Source organism: Strongylocentrotus purpuratus, unplaced genomic scaffold, assembly GCF_000002235.5.
Source record: "Strongylocentrotus purpuratus isolate Spur 01 unplaced genomic scaffold, Spur_5.0 spur5_scaffold_19, whole genome shotgun sequence".
Classification (NCBI taxonomy): domain Eukaryota; kingdom Metazoa; phylum Echinodermata; class Echinoidea; order Camarodonta; family Strongylocentrotidae; genus Strongylocentrotus; species Strongylocentrotus purpuratus.
In genome coordinates, this window is record NW_022145604.1 from 28,446,974 (window position 1) to 28,468,718 (window position 21,745).

At 37.9% G+C, this 21,745-nt stretch overlaps 1 protein-coding gene across 1 annotated transcript in view; it reads right to left on the minus strand.

The window, feature by feature from the left end:
• The window catches only part of LOC105440758 (sushi, von Willebrand factor type A, EGF and pentraxin domain-containing protein 1-like), a 34,033-nt gene that overhangs the window by 9,540 nt on the left and 2,748 nt on the right, over positions 1 to 21,745 (minus strand). Inside the window, exons 4-7 of the mRNA XM_030989884.1 lie at positions 21,412 to 21,600; positions 17,889 to 18,101; positions 7,568 to 7,819; positions 6,109 to 6,357 (exon numbers count right to left, since the gene is read on the minus strand). Of these exons, the coding sequence (XP_030845744.1) occupies positions 6,109 to 6,357; positions 7,568 to 7,819; positions 17,889 to 18,101; positions 21,412 to 21,600 (903 nt within the window). The remainder of the gene's footprint in view (positions 1 to 6,108; positions 6,358 to 7,567; positions 7,820 to 17,888; positions 18,102 to 21,411; positions 21,601 to 21,745) is intronic.

A 21,745-nucleotide genomic window follows, 5' to 3' on the forward strand; every position in this document is an offset into this window, starting at 1 on the left:
ATTTTTGCGTGCGCACCTCGACGCGCACATACGCGCGCATCAAAATTTTAAAATGCTCCAATTCGTTCCAAAATTTTTTTGCACACGTTTCAGGCCATTGTAAGCATTTTCAAAATTTGCGCGAGCACTTATGTGTGCGCGTTTCCGCACGTACTGACATTTTGCAACATATAATCGCCAAATTTTCTCTATTATCATATTAACCACATTTTCCCAAGCATTTTGATACCTTGTTCACCGTTTTCTGACCAGTAATCACGCAATTAGCGTCCGTCAAAATTAACAGTACGCGCGGACCTTTGCTATCTATATCCACAATACATGTGCAAAAACATGCCTATACAAAATTAATTGTAACTTTTCAGAATGGATGGATACCCCCCCAATTTTTTTCATATTAAAAAAGATTATGAGTTGGAGATATGATTTCATGTCTCATTTGACCCTCAATTAACTCATGACGTCATCATAATGGCCTCCGAACTCAAAATTTCAATTTGCATATTATGACGTCAGCAGATTTTTGGAAAATTGATTGTTTCTCTGTAAATGTTGATCAATTTTCTTTCAAATTTTGATGAGTTCTAGCTGAGACAATTCTCTACAAATGAAGTAGCCACGATATTTCATTTTGACAATGGCATCACGGCATATTTTTGCGATTAAAGGAGGCATGTCAATTTTTCACATTTTGCGTGTATTCTCTATGGGACATGACTTTTTCTCAAAACTGGATTCTACATTCTCGTCTTACGCGAGCAATATCTCTGTCGTTTTATCTTCGTTTACGCTGAGCTTTGAGTATGTTGTAGCTGAGACAATAGGGACTTTTAGATTTGCACGTCGACAGCTTTGACTGCAACGTGTGACGTCATTTTAAGGCACTGCGCATGCGTCACGTCGTCTCAGTCGGCGATCGAGAATGCGTCAACCTTGATTTTCCTAAATCTAGTACGGTACTAACTGTATATGCCGCGAGCGCATAAAATATACAGTTCCTCAGGTAGACAAAGTAACATACCTTCCCTGCTATTATGTCAAAATGTGTAGAACAGGTGTCACATGCATATTCACCTGTTCTACACATTTTTACATAATAGCAGTGAAGGGATGTTCTACCACAGCAATAGGCCATTTTCGTAATGACTTGTAACCAAGTTTCATGCATAAGTCATTGTGAAGTGCCTCAATACAAATTATTTCATTCACCTGGTAAGAATAATAGTATTTCAATAGACATAATCCAAACTGCATATATTAGTTGTTGCCAGGTTGGACAAACATTATGGTCCGAATTCACAAAGGAGGTTTGTCGACAAACCTCCCTTTGTTTCGCCAAACCTCCTTTTGTTCTTTACAAATCAGGTTTGTAAAAAACGCGTAAAAACGCGTCATATGACGTACGAAAACCAAGGTTTGTCGACAAACCTCCTTTGTGAATTCGGGCCTATGGCTTGACCTACCTAGCAACACTTGATATATGCAGTTTGCATTCTGATTATTGAATTACTATTATTCTTATCAGGTGAATGAAATAATTTGTATTGAGGCACTTCACAAAGACTTGTGCATTAAATCTGGTTACATTACGAAAATGGTCTATTGTTGAGGGTAGAATGAGGAACTGTATATTTTGTCCTCTTTCTTTGTCCGTCATGTTCATTGTGTTACTTCCTGCATGCATGTATATCGTCGAGTGCAATCTAAAAGATTTCTAATTGTAGTCAACATGGGCAGTTGAGTACGTTGACACGCATGAACAATCGGCGTTCGTCGTGTTCTCGTCCACTCATTCTAAAAGTCCCTATTAAGCTATCACAAGTGTGCCCTTTATTTTTCGATCAGATGCCGGGATCATGCTCATATTTCACTTGCAAAGTGGGATTTGAGAATTCCATTTTCCGTTTACGTGGAATCTCTATGGGAAATGTTTTGGTATATCGGTAACGCACTTGACTTCCGACCTCGAGACCCCTGGTTCGAGTCCAGGCGTCTCCAACAATTTTTTTCTTCACTTTTTTTTGTCTTTTTGACCTTTCACTGTACCGTTTCCTTTGAATATTAAAAGAAGTAGAATCGCAAATAATGTAATAAACTAGATGGAATTTTGACTGCGCACAGTCGAAAATGATGCCTCCGCCATAGAGCAATTTAAACAAGTTTGGAGTTTAAATCTCCAGTGGTTCTTGAGATATCATGATAACAATCTCAATGTATGGAATTTCATAAGTTGACCTCTGTGACCCTTGACCTTTGACCTACGTGCTCCAAAATCTAATCAGATTGTCTTCCTATGGTGATACACATATCATTAAGTTTGAAGTTTAAATCTCCAGTGGTTCTTGAGATATTATGATAACAATCTCAATGTATGAAATTTCATAAGTTGACCTCTGTGACCCTTGACCTTTGACCTACGTGCTCCAAAATCTAATCAGATTGTCTTCCTATGGTGATACACATATCATTAAGTTTGAAGTTTAAATCTCCAGTGGTTCTTGAGATATTATGATAACAATCTCAATGTATGGAATTTCATAAGTTGACCTCTGTGACCCTTGACCTTTGACCTACGTGTTCCAAAATATAATCAGATCGTCTTGCTATGGTGATACATACTATCCTTAAGTTTGAAGTTTTTACATCTCATGTGGTTCTTGAGATATCATGATAACAATCTCAATGTATTGAATTTCATAAGTTGACCTCTATGACCCTTGACCTTTGACCTACGTGCTCCAAAATGTAATCAGATTGTTTTCCTATAGTGATACACACTATCACTAAGTTTGAAGTTTAAATCTCCAGTGGTTCTTGAGATATCATGATAACAATCTCAATGTATGGAATTTCATAAGTTGACCTCTGTGACCCTTGACCTTTGACATACGTGCTCCAAAATCTAATCAGATCGTCTTCCTATGGTGATACATACTATCCTTAAGTTTGAAGTTTAAATCTCAAATGGTTCTTGAGATATCGCGCTAACAAACTCAATACAAGGAATTTCATAAGTTGACCTCTGTGACCTGTGACCTTTGACCTACGTACTCCAAAATCTAATCAGATCGTCTTCCTATGGTGATAAATACTATTCCCGAGTCTTAAGTTTAAATCTTAAATGGTTCTTGAGATATTGTGATAACGGTCAAACGGGACGGACGTACGGACGTACGGACGGACGTACGGACGTACGGACGGACGTACGGACGTACGGACGGACAACCCGAAAACATGATGCCTCCGGCACCACCTTCGGTGGCGGAGGCATAACAACCATATTTACTTTATTATTACCCTATTATCACTTGATCCATTACTTTTTGCGTGTAGTCCTGGGAGATGACTTTTTCTCAAATCTGGATTCTACATTCCTGTCTTTTGCGAGCAATATCGCCGTTATTTCCGCTTGGTTTTTGTAGATTTTGGAGTATGTTGTAGCTGAGACTATATGCTATCTAAATGTTCCCTCATTTTTTTCAATCAGATGTCATCATGGTCTGTTGATGATGATCATCAACATCATCATCATCATCATCATCGTCATCACCATTACTATCAAGATCATCGTGACGTCCTCGTGACAAATTAAATTCTAGTTTCTTATTATATCTATTGTTTTATTTCTAATGTATTCTTTTGTTCTGGAATACATCAAGTTAAGCCTCGGTCACAAATGCCATTACGAACTGCTACGAACGCCATACGAACAATTTTCAGACAACGGAAATTCGGAAGACAATGGAAAAACAAGGAGATTCGTACGAAATTATCGTTCGTACGAACCTTTGTGACCGTAGCATTCCTTTGAGAAACATATAAAAGCAATTTGATATCAATTCATATCTCGCCCTTAAGAAGAAATACATCTACACCTGTATTTATACAGTGCGTCCCAGAAAAAACGAAACCAAGAATTATCGATGTTTTATCATAATGTAATCACAATTATAATTAATAAATGACACATATTTGGAAAGCTTAGATCTTCCTCTTTCATTTGATGCAACTCACATGACTCATATCTCACGCATGAGTGATTAAAAGCAATTTGAAGAGAGGAAACCAAGAAGTCATTTGGCGGGCGATATCTGAATTTTAAAAAGAAAATCATATTTCTAGAAAGTTCAATTTCTGCCCTTTCAAATGACACCTCAATCAGGAAAAATGAGCCAGGAATAACAAAGTTCTGTTTGTTTAAAGTAAGGCTTGCATTTCCATAATTTGATCAAACGAGTTCGTTTTCACTGGCTGCCTGCCGTACCAACGAACAGAGTTGACAAAAGACTTAACTCCATTTTGTTGAAGATCAGCCATGCATCAAGTCTTTCGTCTTCTTTGTGCATGGCTGATCTTCAACGAAACAGAGTTAAGTCTTTTGTCAACTCTCGTTTGTTGCTACGGCAGGTAGCCAGTGAAAACGAACTTGTTTGATCAAATTATGGAAATGCAAGCATTACTTTAAACAAACAGAACTTTGCTATTCCTGGCTCATTTTTCCTGATTGAGGTGTCATTTGAAAGGGCAGAAATTGAACTTTCTAGAAATATGATTTTCTCCTTGAAATTCAGATACCGCCCGCCAAATGACTTTTTGGTTTCCTCTCTTCAAATTGCTTTTAATCACTCATGCGTGAGATATGAGTCATTTGAGTTGCATCAAATGAAAGAGGAGGATATAAGCTTTCCAAATATGTGTCATTTATCAATTATAATTGTGATTAAGTTATGATAAAACATTGATAGTTCTCGGTTTCGTTTTTTCTGGGACGCACTGCATAGCACTTCTTGATGACATGCGCATACTAATTGTTATGTAACACCTTACAGGTATATCCGATTTCGACGAAAATTATATCAAAATGTGCGTAAGACTTGAGGGGAAAAAGTAATGAAATGACAATTCAAAATTCCAAGCGGTTGCAGCGCAATCTTCAGAAATGTCGAGTACAGTAATGTCGAGTACAGTAAGGGTTAAAAAAATAGTAAAAATTTAAACAACTATATTTCAGTTATAGTTTCAGTTTAGCCTATTTCACATTTCCACTTATTGTTTTAAACATTATGAAAAGGAGCTCTATATACTTTCATAGTGGAAGTCAATAACAAGCTGTACATTTGAATGTAACAATCATACAGAAATTCAGACTGTATACAGAAGGTAAAATAATAAAAGAGGAAATTTCTTTTTTTTAAAGCATGGCTTGTAAAAATAGATTTCCTAAATATCCTTATGAATAATATCCCCTAAATCCATTCACAATGCATCCATAATATCAGCAACATGTAGAATAGAAACCATCCAAAGGGCCCTATTTGTGAGTTTATTACATTATGAAATGAGACACGAGTTAAAATAACTCCCTCATTGTTTTATAGATTAATTCATAATCGTAAAACACCTAACAAGAACCAAGGAAAATCATAACAGCAATCTTATCAAAGTAAGAACAAACATAGGAAAACAGCCTGTATCATATTCTGATGCATGCATTTGGAATGCTCTGTCTAATGAAATTAAAAAATATTCATCAACAAAAACTTTTGCCAAACATTTAAGAAAGAACTTGTAAAATAATACAATTTTATAAAACTTAATCATTGATCCATCTGTTGTAAATGTTGTATAATATGAATAGAATCATTATGGCATATTTCAATCAAATTGAATAAATAGCTTTAATGACCATAGTGTATTTATGTTTGAGTTATGGAATTAGTTTGTGTTCTTTGGTGCTTGAGATAACGCGATCACAAACTATTTTTGCATACATAATGAGCCCTGTGACCTTTGACCTTGGATCTCGTGACTCCAAAATCTAATCAGTTCATTGGCTCTGCAAGATACATAAATGACCCAAGTTTGGGGGGAATCCATCAATCGGTTCTTGAGATAATGCGATCACGAGAACGGGAGGTAGGGAGGGACCGACGGACAACCCGAAAACATAATGCATAAAAAGTATATATATATTATTGCTAAAAGGATTGAGAAAATGACACACTGACCACTATCTAATACAAGGGCAAGTAAATGGTTGTATCATACACACTCAATGGAAACTAATAATTCAAGATAGGAGCGTACAAAAATCATTGAATAATTTACCTTTGACACTTATAATGAAGCTGCAAGTAGTCGTCTTGCTGTTGTCTTGGTTTGTAGCCCTGCATTCTATTAAGTGATCCTTGTCAACAGCTAAGGTGGCCATGCCGTTGTCATAGTTACATGAAATATCAAGTGGATCTCCCGTAGGTTCAAGGAATTCAGGTGGATCCCATGTGACCTCTTTTTCTTGTTGGCTGGTGGAGACTTCTGTGTTATTAGGACAGGACACCAGAACTGGGGAAAGCTCATCTGCATTTGTTTTATAAAGAAAGAAACTAGAGTTAAAAAGCGCATCTTTAATCCTTTTATTTTCAAGAGGTAAAATTTAAAGATACCAAAATTCCTTTTATACAATTAGTCATCCGATCAATCATTATGATACTGATGAAAGAGTACTATGAATATACAGTAGGCTTGCGGATGCACCATGTGAGAGAGAGGGTGGATTGAAGAGTCCTGAAAAGGACTCTCAGTAATCTTTCTTGAGGGTGTGCAGTCCTGAAAAGGACTGTTGGTGTAGTCTTGAAAAAGACTGTAGGTTATCTATCTTAGCTTATAGTTATAAGGAGAACTATGGAGAGGATGGGTGGTGGGAGTGCCTCGACCTTTCGAACAGGTTGACTATCCGTCGTCAGGAGGTAAAAAATTAAAGATACCAAAATTCTTTTTATACAATTAGTCTCCTGATGACGGATAGTCAACCTGTTTTAAACATCGAGCCACTCCCGCCACCCATCCTCTCCATAGTTCTCCTTATAACTATAAGCTAAGATAGATAACCAACAGTCTTTTTCAAGACTACACCAACAGTCCTTTTCAGGACTTCATACCCTCAAGAAAGATTACCAAGAGTCCTTTTCAGGACTCCTCAATCCTCCCTCTCTCTCATATGGTGCATCCGCAAGCCTACTGTATATCTACATCACCATGCAAGCCGATACTTACAAGCAGCATACTACAAATATGTAGATATAATGAGCAAGAGTGCCAAACACGCCGTATAGTATATTGTTTGTACCACAATTATAGGGATATCCAACCATTGAACTTCCTTTTGGGCATATGTTCTACTGAAGATAAGTCAGTTCGTAGGTACAATCTGCGCATAGTCAGATCAAAGGTCATTTGTACCAAAATTGTAAAACCCATTGAGATTAATACAGGATTATCGCTCACGAAAGTTACATGTATTTAGTCATTATTCATTTACACTGTATTCACAGAGTCCACATTCTCTGATACACAAGTGGAAGTATTCTTCTCAAACAAAAGGTATTCATAAAGTACCTCCATCACTTTGGCAGTGATTATTCTAATATGCTCAAAGTGGGATCTTACCATGTGTGAAAGATCTGTGAATATTTGGGGGTCATTTGTACCACAACCATCTACCTTACGAACGGGTCTATATCCATCAAGCAAAATATATTCATTAACTTACCTGTACATAATTATTTACCTTGAACATAAATGGGAAACGAGCAGTTGACAGGATTGCTTGCATTATCAGAGAATGTATAGATAAATGTAGTGTCTTGAGTCAGGTTGTATGGAGATGTCAGATCAGATGGTGACGTTGTGACAATGAGGCTGCTACCATCTAAAGAGTCAGTAGCAGTAGGCGGAGTAAACCACACTTGTACACCCCAAGCTTCAGTCCGAGTGACAGTGATGGGAGGCGGACACGATGTCAAGATTGGTGCTGTAATGTCTGCAGATTATCAAAAATAGTTTGATTTCTGTAAATTTAGTGGAATGAATTGAAAGCATTTACATACCTACCGTATGCAAAAACGATTAGACAGTCCAAAATTTTCAGATAGATGATTTAATGACAAACCTGATGAGAATTGCATTTTGGATCAAAACAGAAGTCAAAGAAACCTGTTAACTAGCAAGAGTGAATTGAAGTATCTAAGAACACTCGCAACAGATGAAGTTTACAAGTGGAAATCTAGCGAGAACTGCAAAGGCATCAACAGTTCTTTCAACCTTTTCACTACAGATGACTGAGGGACTAAAACGTCATATGCAGTTCTAAAGTTAGATTAATGAGCAAACTGGAGACATCTGTATTTCTGTTTATTTCAGACACCTGGACCCTCCCAGCAGAGCTGCAGTGGCGAATTCAAGCAATGTGGATACTACCGGAAGGTTTGTAACATTTCTTTAATACAGAAATCACTTAAGCAATGGACTATAGAATGTAGTGGATTCGAGGAGACTATTGGCAAATCTGAAGCCCTCTTGACAACATTTAATAAACGTACTGCAAAATGACATGGACATGTTACATGGGAAAATGGCATTGTAAAATACACCTTTTACAAAACTTTACGAGGGATTGGGAACTAGATGGGATAAGCAATCGAGCTTGTCTTCTCGAACACTTCAAAAAGTGGTGTCCCAATGACCACTAGGTTACATGCAGGGCTCAAATTAATTTTTTGCCCACGGGGGCTCTTCCAAAATAAAAAGAGCCCCCGTGAGCCTTCTCACGGGGGCGCTTTTAGTGCTGACGGGGGCTCTTATTTTAATACAAATTTCCATTGAATTGGTACCCGTGAAACTCCTTGGTATTTTATCATTATCATTTATCTAAGTCGGTATTTTTCCTCTTAGAAATTTACTTGTTACATAGCTGTTATTGACTTTTATCCCCGTGAGGACATTTTCTCCATTTCTTCCCGTTCTGCACATAATTTCCTCCTCATTATTCGGAGCAACCTTATTTACATTCTTTCTTTACTTTTAGTCTTTACCATATCCTTCCAAAACAGAGGGGCGGATCAAGCTTTTTGCTAAGGGTGGGGGGGGGTACCCAAAATACGATGTGGAGCATCGTCCACGAGCCGCGTAGCGGCGAGGCGATTTTTGTTGTTGCTATTTTGAACCCCCGTAAGTGGTGTTTTCCTGGCATCTACTAACATGCGGATCATCGTCCACGAGCCGCGAAGCGGCGAGGCGATTTTTGGGTGCTTTTTTGAACCCCCGTTAGTGATGTTTTCCTGGCATCTACTGACATCTACTAATACTGTGTAGGTCTGGACACATGATAGCATTTTTCTGTGCACATCACATTTTTCCTTGGCAGCGGAAGGGGGGGGGGGGTCAAACCCCCTAAACCGCCTAGATCCGCCCCTGCAACATCTTATGCCTTCTTCCTCTTCTCAATATTGATTTACTGGTCGGGTTACATTATTTGCTGGTCTTTAAGAATCACCAGATTTCAGAGGATTCAAACTTTCACAACGAAAAACTTCTCCATGTTTCAGTCCTTGCGCGATTGTCGATCACCAGCTCCAGCAGATATTGGGCGTCAGCGTGCACACCGGTACTACCAGCGCAGTATAGCCACTGTGCTGACGGCCGCACCGCGAGCTTCCGTTGTTTGTATCGGGAATACTCGTAGAGATGGTAGAGAAAGCGCCATCTAAGTTCTATTTCATTGGTTTAAGGTTTGAAAATTAATACTCAATATTGTGTTAAAGTTATATCAGAAAAGATAATCAGGTGGGCTGTATATAGTACAGACCACCTTATAATTTCGTTAGAATTGCCTTTATTTATTATTATTAAATATTTTTCTTATTTCTAACCACTTTTTTGTGAACAAAATAACACGAAAATGGCTCAATCAAATGCCTTGAAATTTGGCACACATATGTATAGGCATATGTACGAAGCACAATAACGTTTTCAACATTGACCTTCACTGATGACGTCATCTAGGCGCCATTTTGTAAAATTTTACGAAAATCAACTCATGATCATATCTTCATAACCAAAAAGTAATTCTCATTCATATTTATCATGATTAAGGTCAATATCCGTCCGGTTAATTTCAGCTCAAATAATGCGCGCGTGCGCGTACGTCCGCGCGTCAATGCGCGCGCAAAATTTTAAAATGCTCAAAATCGTCTCAAAATCATTTTGCATACGTTTTAGGCCATTCTAAGCATTTTATAAAAAATCGCGCACACGCCCATGCGCGCGCGTTTTCGCGCGTAAAACTATTACATAACATAGAATCACCATTTTTTTTCTTTTATAATATTCCACATATATTTAAAAACAAATTGATACCATGTTTGTCTCTTTATGACTATTAATAACGGAATGATCGACCGTTTAACATAAATCTCGGTGCGCGCGAGCTCTTGTAATACATAGCATATATGGGCAAAAACATGCCTATACAAAATCCATTGTAGCTCTTTAGGATGCAAGGTGACCCCAATTTGTTTTCATATTTTGATAGAGTATGATTCGGAGATATTGTTTCATGTCACATTTGACCTTCAATTAACTCATGACGTCATTATAATGGCCTCCGAACTCAAAATTTCAATTTGCATATTATGACGTCAGCATATTTATGGAAAATTGATTGTATCTCTGTAAATAGTGATTGATTTTCTTCTAAATTTTGAAATGTTCTAGCTGAGACAATTTTCTACAAATGAAGTAATAACAATTGTTAATTTTGACAAAAGCATCATGGCGTATTTTTGTGATTAAAGGAGGCATGTCAATTTTCACATTTTGCGTGTATTCTCTATGGGACATGATTTTTTCTCAAAACTCGATTCTACATTCCCGTCTTTCGCGAGCAATATCTACGTCGTTTTAGCTTCGTTTACGCTGAACTTCGAGTATGTTGTAGATGAGACAAAAAGCTATCTCAAATGTACCCTTTATTTTGTCTCAATTTTTTGTTTGATCAGCCCACCTATACTTGTTCCAAACAAGTATTACAAATCTAGTCTTAATTTTATAATTCCACGGGGGCGATTTTTAATTTTGCAATCGCCCCCGTGAGCAACCTGACGGGGGCGATTATGGAGCTCACGGGGGCGAATCGCCCACCGCCCCCGTGTATTTTGAGCGCTGGTTACATGGGATGATGATGGTGATGATGACTATGAATTATACAATTCTCGCTATAGCCAAACCCCCCAATACCCCAATGTTGACCTCTTGGACGTTCCCCTATACAAATTTAAGTTCGTCGCGAACTCGTATTATGCTCGTGGTAAGCTTAATAAGATCGTTTTTTAGGCTTTAAGCTCGTAACACGCTTCCAGGACGCTAGTAACGATCTTACAAAATGTTGGCGAGCTCGTGCACAAGTTCGCCACGAACTCGCGGGTAAACTGGGGAGCTCGTGGGCGAGCTCGGGGGTAAACTGGGGAGCTCGTGGCGAGCTCGTGGGTAAAAGGGGGAGCTCGTGGCGAGCTCGTGGGTAAAAGGGGGAGCTCGTGGCGAGCTCGGGCGTAAACTGGGGAGCTCGGGGGTAAACTGGGGAGCTCGTGGCGAGCTCGTGGGTAAAAGGGGGAGTTCGTGGCGAGCTCGGGGTTAAACTGGGGAGCTCGTGGCGAGCTCGGAGTAAACTCGGGAGCTCGTGGCGAACTCGGGGGTAAACTGGGGAGCTTGTGGCGCGCTCGGGGGTATATTGGGGAGCTCGCCACGACCTTGGGGGTAAACTGGGGAGCTGGTGGCGAGCTCTCCGGAAAATGGGGGATTTCGCCACAAGCTCTGGGAAAATGGGGGAGCTGACAGGAAAAAGGGGGAGCTCGCCACGATCTTGCTGGTAAACAGGTGATCCAGCTCCCAGGAAAACAGTTGGGTATACAGTGTGAGTCCAAAAAAAGTTTACACCTAAAAAATTGCTAATTATTTAAAAAATCATCTGTGAACAGTAAATTATTATACATCCTATGAAAGAGTGTTTTATCCCGAATCATTTAGTATCATTTTTGTGTGGTATGTGTTCACGCTTGGATGAACAGGAGGCATTGTATGCGAGAGTGCAAAAATCGACTTACGCCAAAGTTGCTTATGTGATGTTTGAATAAAACAATTGCGATATGGGTATTATTTCGGTCATTACAGATCAACATAACAATGAATATAAAATATCAACAAACATTGTTAGTGTGTGTGCGTGTGACTTTGCTTCTGCAAAAAACATATGCAATGCATTTCATTTGATACATTCAATTCATTCTCTCACTCCGCTGATCCCAACATAATACATACTGTAGGCATCACTTTGGCGCAAGTCGATTTTTGCACTTTCACAAACATTGCCTCCTGTTCATCCAAGCGTGAACACATACCACACAAAAGTGATACGAAACGATTTGGAATAAAACACTCTTTCATAAGATGTATAATAATTTACTGTTCATAGATGATTTTTAAAATAATTAGCAATTTTCTAGGTGTAAACTTTTTTTTGACTCACACGGTATACATGTATATATGTATTTTTAAGTTCCCTTCAGGATGCCAATTTCTTTTATTTATTCTATTAATATATGTACATGTATTTTTAAAATGTCTTGGGCCAAGGAAAATAAGTTCCTACTTCCTAGTTTCTTGTCTCCACCAGCATCCTTTTTATGTAATTTTTGTTTTAATAAAAAATATTTATCTGAAGATATCTCTTACCTGAAATAATTAAGGTAAACAAATGCATACTTTATTATTTTGATACATTTTTGAGCCTCTTTGTCAGAACATACATTGTATATGCAATTACATTGAAAGTTCAGAAAATTTGTGTTGAAATTGAAACAATAGCTTTTTCATGCTGAAGTAACCTGTCAAATTACTTGTAAATTTAATTAAATTCTTTTGAAACTTTGAAACATTTATTTGCAGCATACCAGATTGGGAGGAGGGGGGGGGGATTGCCATTTATTCTGACTGTATCATATATTTAACACCCTGAAATGTCATTATCAGGTATTACATAAGAGCACACACACACACACAGTGCTTGATTCAAGGTCATCTCCCTGTTTCTATCTTGCTCTCTCCTTATGTACATAGGATTCCCTCTGCTTAGACACAAATCCTTATTCCTCTCTTCTCCCCTCTCTCACTTTCGTGTCTACTCTCTCTTGTGGAATTACCACTGGTAGCATTCCTGATAAGAATGAATTGATTTGTTATAGGCCGTTTTGGTCAGTCTTTTTCGATCTTGCTTTTGTGGAGAGCAGACATGGGTTTTGAATGGTACTGCAGCTCCTCTGTTTAAGGTAAGAGAAAAACAAATTTCTCACACAACAAATGTTCTACTTGTGTATTTATAATAAGACTATAGGCCAATGGTTAGGCCTACCTCTCTTATACATTTATGAAAGAGAAGTGTAGAGTAATGATTAATGAGATAAAGTATTTATTCTCTTTCTAGTGAGATATCTTTTCATATATTGGGAAGTTTGTTTCTCTATCTATCTAGCACATAGTATATTCACTTCATTAAAGTAACATTAGATATAATCAATGTGATAAGGTTATATTCATGTAAATAATTCCTGTATCTTGACTGACAAACCCTATCTTTTAGGCAACATGAGAGCACAAGAATGCATTTGGTCTGAATACTGAAAACTAGTTTGCTAGCGGATATAAAGAAGGGATTGTTCTATTAGTATATGTACATGTATCATTACTTGGTACCCTGGGTTGGTGAATACACTGACAAGAAGAGGGGGATGTTATATAGTTATTGTATGAATACCGCTTTATTAGTTTGGATCTTTGTAATATTATGAGTGATTAGAATGATGGATAATTACCAAAAGGGATAATAATATTTCTTCAAAGGCAGAGTATTATACAGTGTAATTACTCACATATTTAATTTCATTATACAGTGTAATTATATAATTTGGGAATCATTTATTCATTCATATTGTTGTGTGAAGTTGTGAACCCTGCATACAGGTAACATGCATTATACAGGGTTTGTATTGATTCTAATAAAGAGCTACTTGTTTTAAGTTACATTTTATGTTATATCTTTTCTTTCTGTTCTTTGATATATTAGTGATTTAATTGATATCCCAGAAGTAATGAGCTTTTAAATTGCCCTAAGAGTATCACTGTATTCTTCACCAGCTAGCCAACTGAATTGTCCATGCATGGCCAGCCTGCAGATCTTACCAGGATATTGAAAGGCTGATAAGTTAGATAAATATATATATATGCTTGCCAATAGCTCAACAGGATCATCAAGTTCACCTCTATATGTAGACACAAATTTGTTCTCAATGCCAACCTGCTGTTAAGCACGCCATTAAGCTGGCAGCCATTTTTTCCACGAGATTGTCGACGAACTCGCTGACGAGCTTGTTGACGAACTCGTTGACGAACTCGCCGACGCACTCGTTGACGAACTCGCCGACGAGCTTGCATATTTGGAGCACGCCAACGAGCTCGCCAACGAGCTCGCCAACAAGCATGCCAACGAGCACGCCAACGAGTTTGCCAACGAGCTTATCGGCCGGTGACGAGCTCGCATATTTGGAGCACGCCAACGAGCTCGCCAACGAGCACGCCAACGAGCTCGTAGCTAATTTGCATATTTGGAACGAAACGAGCTCGCTGGCGAGTTCGTCTGCGTGCTCGTCGACGAACTCATTGGCGACCACGCTGACGAGCTCGCGTGTAAGCGTACTCAAATTTGTATAGGGGTTATTTCAAACTACTTCCGGTAATTATACACACTTCTGGTGTATAAGGTGGATGTATGCAGCATGTTACACTTATTATACATAATAATAATTTAAAAAAAAATAAAAACGTTACTTATAAAGCGCTTACCACCGAAGTCTCTAAGCGCTATACACACAAAATATACTGATATACAATTACATCTTATACAAAACTAAAACTAAAAATGCAAATACACCTACAAATTACAATACATATGGAATACACATCAAAGTGAACAGAGTTAATTAATCATCGAACGCAATTTTGAATAAATGTGTCTTAAGACTAGTTTTGAATAGGTTAACGGTTTGACAGTTTTTTACATTTAAAGGTAATCTGTTCCAAAGTTCAGCAGAAGCTTTGCGAAATGAGCGATTACCATAAGAGAGAGTTGACACAGAAGTAGATACGAGGTTTAATTGTGAAGATGACCGTAAATTGCGTGAGGGTTTGTATTAATTCCTCGATTAATTCTTGCAGATAAATTGGTGCCAATTCATGAATGCATTTATAAGTTAAAACTAAGATTTTGTACATAATGCGGTATGTCACCGGCAACCAATGCAATTCGCGAAGTACTGGGGTGATGTGTTCACAAGAACGTGTGCGTGTTACAAGCCTGGCAGCAGAGTTTTGGATTCTCTGGAGTTTTGCAATGTGCGACTCCGGAAGGCCATAAAGAAGGCTGTTGCATTGATCAAGACGGCATGTAATAAATGCATGTATAAGCGTTTCGGTAGATTTTTTATCAAGAAAATTTCTAATACGACCTATCTTGTACAAGGCATATGAAGCTGAGCGACAAATATTTGTTATATAATCATCCATCCTAAGATCATTTTCAAAGATGACACCAAGGTTACGTGCACTTTTGACAGGTTGTATCGGAACATTAGCAATTTCGACAGATGGTAAATGGGAGGACTTTCTGAATCGAGATGTTACATGTATAACCTCAGTTTTATCCTCATTCAACTTCAAATCATTAGCAGTGGACCAAGCTTTGATATCATTTATACATCTTTCAAGTTTAGTAATAACAGAATGGTCGGAATCACGTTTCAAAACAACATAAACTTGGGTGTCATCTGCATATATCATTCGGCCTAAACCATGCGCTTCAATAATATCTTCAAGTGGTGCAGTGTACAGAGTAAATGATAAAGGGCCGATGACGGATCCCTGAGGAACACCTTCAAGTGGAACATGAGGTTTGGATAATGAGTCATTAATGACAATAGATTGTGAACGATTCATAAAGTAGGTTTTAAACCAATTCAAGGCAGTACCTGATACACCATATCTATTACGTAAGCGATCAAGAAAAACATCATGACTGATAGTATCGAAAGCCGCAGAATAGTCTAAAAGTATTAAAACAGCTTCATCACCTTGGTCCACAGCTAACAACAAATCATTATATACACGTAAAAGAGCAGTTTCAACGCTATGAGAAGATCTATAAGCAGATTGCATTTTACTACACAGATTGTTTGATGATAGATAGCCCTGAATTTGAGAAGCACAAGCACGTTCAATTGTTTTAGCAAGAAACTTAAGGTTGGCAACAGGCCGATAGTTTTTCAAAATTTCACAATCCAAATTTGGTTTCTTCAAAATAGGAGTGATTTGTGCCGATTTCAAAACATCAGGAAATTGACCACTTTGAATAGACATGTTTATAATTTTGGTAATGACTGGTAAAAGCTCATCTAAACAGTTCTTAAGCAGCTATGTCGGCATTGGATCGAGACTACATGAAGTTGATGGAGATTTCATTATTATAACTCTGACAGTATTTTCTGATACTGGTGAAAATTCAGGAAATGAAGAATTGCATGAATCAAGCATGGATATGGAAACATCCGTTTTGGATGAATCCTTAAGAACATTTTTGATACTCCGAATTTTGTATGTAAAAAAGTCAGAAAAACGTTCAGCAAGTGAAAGATCAGAATCGCCAGAAGGTAACACCTTGGGTACTTTTGGTGTGCACAATTTGTTGACTTTTTGAAATAGCTGCTTTGAATTACAACCTTCAAATTGTTTTGAATGATCGTTTTGTTTAGATTGTTTGATCATGCGATTATATTCATAACATTGGTTTTTGAAAATTTGTCTGTCAACTTCTAATTTAGAAGCAATCCAACGTCGCTCAAGGCGTCGTAAGATCCGTTTCATTTCATGTAATTTTTCATTGAACCAAGGTGCGTTAGGACGACACCTGATTGTGCGAGTTATTAAAGGTGCGTGTTTGTCTTTAAGAGTCATATTGACAAACCAAGTTGTCCAATTCAGATGCGGGAGATTTATACAGAAGTGAATTTAATATATCAGTGCGAAAGACATTAATATCAATATCGCGAAATTTACGGAAAGAGATTTTGATTTTTGCTGGTTTTGTGCAGTATACATATCCGAAAGCCTTTTTTTCGGCTGCTTCTGACCTCCTTGCACGATTTTTCACAAGTCCATGATTATTCCAGAAGAAATACTCAGGGAATACCACTGCATGTTCATCATTTTGTAATTGTTCTTTCTCAAAATGCTGCATAAAAAGTGGCGATCGTGTAGTGATTTCAAACTTGTCTTGCCTTCCGAGCAACTTTTTCCCTGTCATGCGCTGTGCAGGGATTGTTGGGAATTTTACCCAAGTCAACCTCTCTCATCCAGGGATATCTCTGAAGGTTTTTGGTTTGTTATCGTGAAACCAGCACACAGCAGATTCACAGTATCGCACAATATTCCAACTGACAATTCAGTTTGTAAAGGTAGAAAATTGCTTACGATATACAAATGGTGATTTGGTGATCCCCTCCTTACAAGCCATTGCGGCTTTTTTGGGACACCCTTTTCTTTCATTTATTTGTATTACTAGCTCTTATGGATGTATTACTCTGTTATTTTGATGTAAACATGAAATTATGCATGACATACTGTTAACTTTTTTTTTTTATTGTACATATTGGAAGATATAAATGAGAGCTATATGCTCTCTCAATCAATCAAATAAAGCCGAAGACGAAGTGACAGGTAGCATGTAGGCAGAAAGCTAGCTCGGTGGCTACCGCATCGGCCCGGCCAAGACTGGACAGTACCCACAAGTACACAGCTGCATGAAATGGACTGTAAGCAACTACAGCACCAAGCTATCTCAGAGTGCATTTGAAATCGGGACATGAAATTTACATCCATGCATTTTGGGGCATTTTGGCGATAGCGGGAATTTATCATCACGTATCTACCTTTTTAAATAGCAATGAACTCACCCAAACATGCTAAATCTTCTGATGAGCCATTAATGAATCTGTTCCATTGACCATCACTTCCACAAACAATCGACGATCCATCGCCTTGTAGATCTCTACCAGTAGGGCAGTAAGGTGTGCACATGGTACCTACACTCACGTCATCTGGTCCAGCGCATAAAGACGGATTAATGTTGACATGCTCGGGTAATTCTAGAGGATCGCACTGGGTGGCTGATAAAAAAAGAAAATAACTAAGAATATCATCTGTTCAGAGCCAGCAGGGCTTTAACTCTGTGTTACATTATATGACTCAACTCCCTTCTGGCTCCAAACAGATGATACATGTATAGTATCATAAACATATAATATAAGCTGGAAATTAGTAAATATTGAGAGCAGCAGACATCAGTGTTTCCTTTCCTGAAGAAAAAAACATTCCGAGTAAATGATAAAGGGCCGATGACGGATCCCTGAGGAACACCTTCAAGTGGAACATGAGGTTTGGATAATGAGTCATTAATGACAATAGATTGTGAACGATTCATAAAGTAGGTTTTAAACCAATTCAAGGCAGTACCTGATACACCATATCTATTACGTAAGCGATCAAGAAAAACATCATGACTGATAGTATCGAAAGCCGCAGAATAGTCTAAAAGTATTAAAACAGCTTCATCACCTTGGTCCACAGCTAACAACAAATCATTATATACACGTAAAAGAGCAGTTTCAACGCTATGAGAAGATCTATAAGCAGATTGCATTTTACTACACAGATTGTTTGATGATAGATAGCCCTGAATTTGAGAAGCACAAGCACGTTCAATTGTTTTAGCAAGAAACTTAAGGTTGGCAACAGGCCGATAGTTTTTCAAAATTTCACAATCCAAATTTGGTTTCTTCAAAATAGGAGTGATTTGTGCCGATTTCAAAACATCAGGAAATTGACCACTTTGAATAGACATGTTTATAATTTTGGTAATGACTGGTAAAAGCTCATCTAAACAGTTCTTAAGCAGCTATGTCGGCATTGGATCGAGACTACATGAAGTTGATGGAGATTTCATTATTATAACTCTGACAGTATTTTCTGATACTGGTGAAAATTCAGGAAATGAAGAATTGCATGAATCAAGCATGGATATGGAAACATCCGTTTTGGATGAATCCTTAAGAACATTTTTGATACTCCGAATTTTGTATGTAAAAAAGTCAGAAAAACGTTCAGCAAGTGAAAGATCAGAATCGCCAGAAGGTAACACCTTGGGTACTTTTGGTGTGCACAATTTGTTGACTTTTTGAAATAGCTGCTTTGAATTACAACCTTCAAATTGTTTTGAATGATCGTTTTGTTTAGATTGTTTGATCATGCGATTATATTCATAACATTGGTTTTTGAAAATTTGTCTGTCAACTTCTAATTTAGAAGCAATCCAACGTCGCTCAAGGCGTCGTAAGATCCGTTTCATTTCATGTAATTTTTCATTGAACCAAGGTGCGTTAGGACGACACCTGATTGTGCGAGTTATTAAAGGTGCGTGTTTGTCTTTAAGAGTCATATTGACAAACCAAGTTGTCCAATTCAGATGCGGGAGATTTATACAGAAGTGAATTTAATATATCAGTGCGAAAGACATTAATATCAATATCGCGAAATTTACGGAAAGAGATTTTGATTTTTGCTGGTTTTGTGCAGTATACATATCCGAAAGCCTTTTTTTCGGCTGCTTCTGACCTCCTTGCACGATTTTTCACAAGTCCATGATTATTCCAGAAGAAATACTCAGGGAATACCACTGCATGTTCATCATTTTGTAATTGTTCTTTCTCAAAATGCTGCATAAAAAGTGGCGATCGTGTAGTGATTTCAAACTTGTCTTGCCTTCCGAGCAACTTTTTCCCTGTCATGCGCTGTGCAGGGATTGTTGGGAATTTTACCCAAGTCAACCTCTCTCATCCAGGGATATCTCTGAAGGTTTTTGGTTTGTTATCGTGAAACCAGCACACAGCAGATTCACAGTATCGCACAATATTCCAACTGACAATTCAGTTTGTAAAGGTAGAAAATTGCTTACGATATACAAATGGTGATTTGGTGATCCCCTCCTTACAAGCCATTGCGGCTTTTTTGGGACACCCTTTTCTTTCATTTATTTGTATTACTAGCTCTTATGGATGTATTACTCTGTTATTTTGATGTAAACATGAAATTATGCATGACATACTGTTAACTTTTTTTTTTTATTGTACATATTGGAAGATATAAATGAGAGCTATATGCTCTCTCAATCAATCAAATAAAGCCGAAGACGAAGTGACAGGTAGCATGTAGGCAGAAAGCTAGCTCGGTGGCTACCGCATCGGCCCGGCCAAGACTGGACAGTACCCACAAGTACACAGCTGCATGAAATGGACTGTAAGCAACTACAGCACCAAGCTATCTCAGAGTGCATTTGAAATCGGGACATGAAATTTACATCCATGCATTTTGGGGCATTTTGGCGATAGCGGGAATTTATCATCACGTATCTACCTTTTTAAATAGCAATGAACTCACCCAAACATGCTAAATCTTCTGATGAGCCATTAATGAATCTGTTCCATTGACCATCACTTCCACAAACAATCGACGATCCATCGCCTTGTAGATCTCTACCAGTAGGGCAGTAAGGTGTGCACATGGTACCTACACTCACGTCATCTGGTCCAGCGCATAAAGACGGATTAATGTTGACATGCTCGGGTAATTCTAGAGGAAGGCACTGGGTGGCTGATAAAAAAAGAAAATAACTAAGAATATCATCTGTTCAGAGCCAGCAGGGCTTTAACTCTGTGTTACATTATATGACTCAACTCCCTTCTGGCTCCAAACAGATGATACATGTATAGTATCATAAACATATAATATAAGCTGGAAATTAGTAAATATTGAGAGCAGCAGACATCAGTGTTTCCTTTCCTGAAGAAAAAAACATTCCCGAAATCAAACCTGGAACTATGGCCTAGAACACCAATCCCTTTACTACCATAGGGCCTCAGGAATCTCTCATGCATGTCATGGTCAAGATGACAGAAACATGAAGAAAGGAAAGAAACATCCATACAATTAATTACATTTGCAAACAGCTAGACTAATTTAGTTGTTTTTCTAGATTTAGCAATGACAATCCTTTCTGTTACATTTGCCTATCATTTATACCATATATCATACATTTTTTTCTAGTGAAAATATTTTTAATAATAATGTGAATAAAATACAAAGCGCACACTATGTTTACAATGGAAGAACCTGGGGACTTCATAAAAACACAATACAAAATAGATTGTTACTCATAGATTCGATCAGTTTTTAAGGAAAAAAAAGAAGAAATTATTGGAGCAGCCAAAAGGCATGCACTAGGATTGCCCTTTGTATCAATTAACACCTTACCGGTATGTAATGTCCATACTAACAGTGTCATAGATAGGTAACTGAGAAATATCAATAAGTTGACCACATTAGAAAAGAGGTGGTCTATTCACCATTGAATAAGGTCTTTACCTTCACATCTCGGTGTTGTTTGTGCAGTCCAGCTCGTTGTAGTTCCATCAAAATCACATGTGACCGTGCTAGAACCAGTCAAGTGATAGCCAGGATTGCAGGTTATGTTGCACTCTGCACCCCATATTGTATCACACACACCAGCAAACTGGGCAAAAGACGGCAGCAGATACGAACGGCATCTGTGAACTTCATCATTAACATTCGCATCAGAAAAAACGGTTAAGTGTCATATAAACATATTTTATCAGAAATTGGCTTATCATGCAACGCAAAGTGAGATGTTTCTCCATGGTAAACATAAACATGATAAAGGCTGTAATTCTACTAGAGT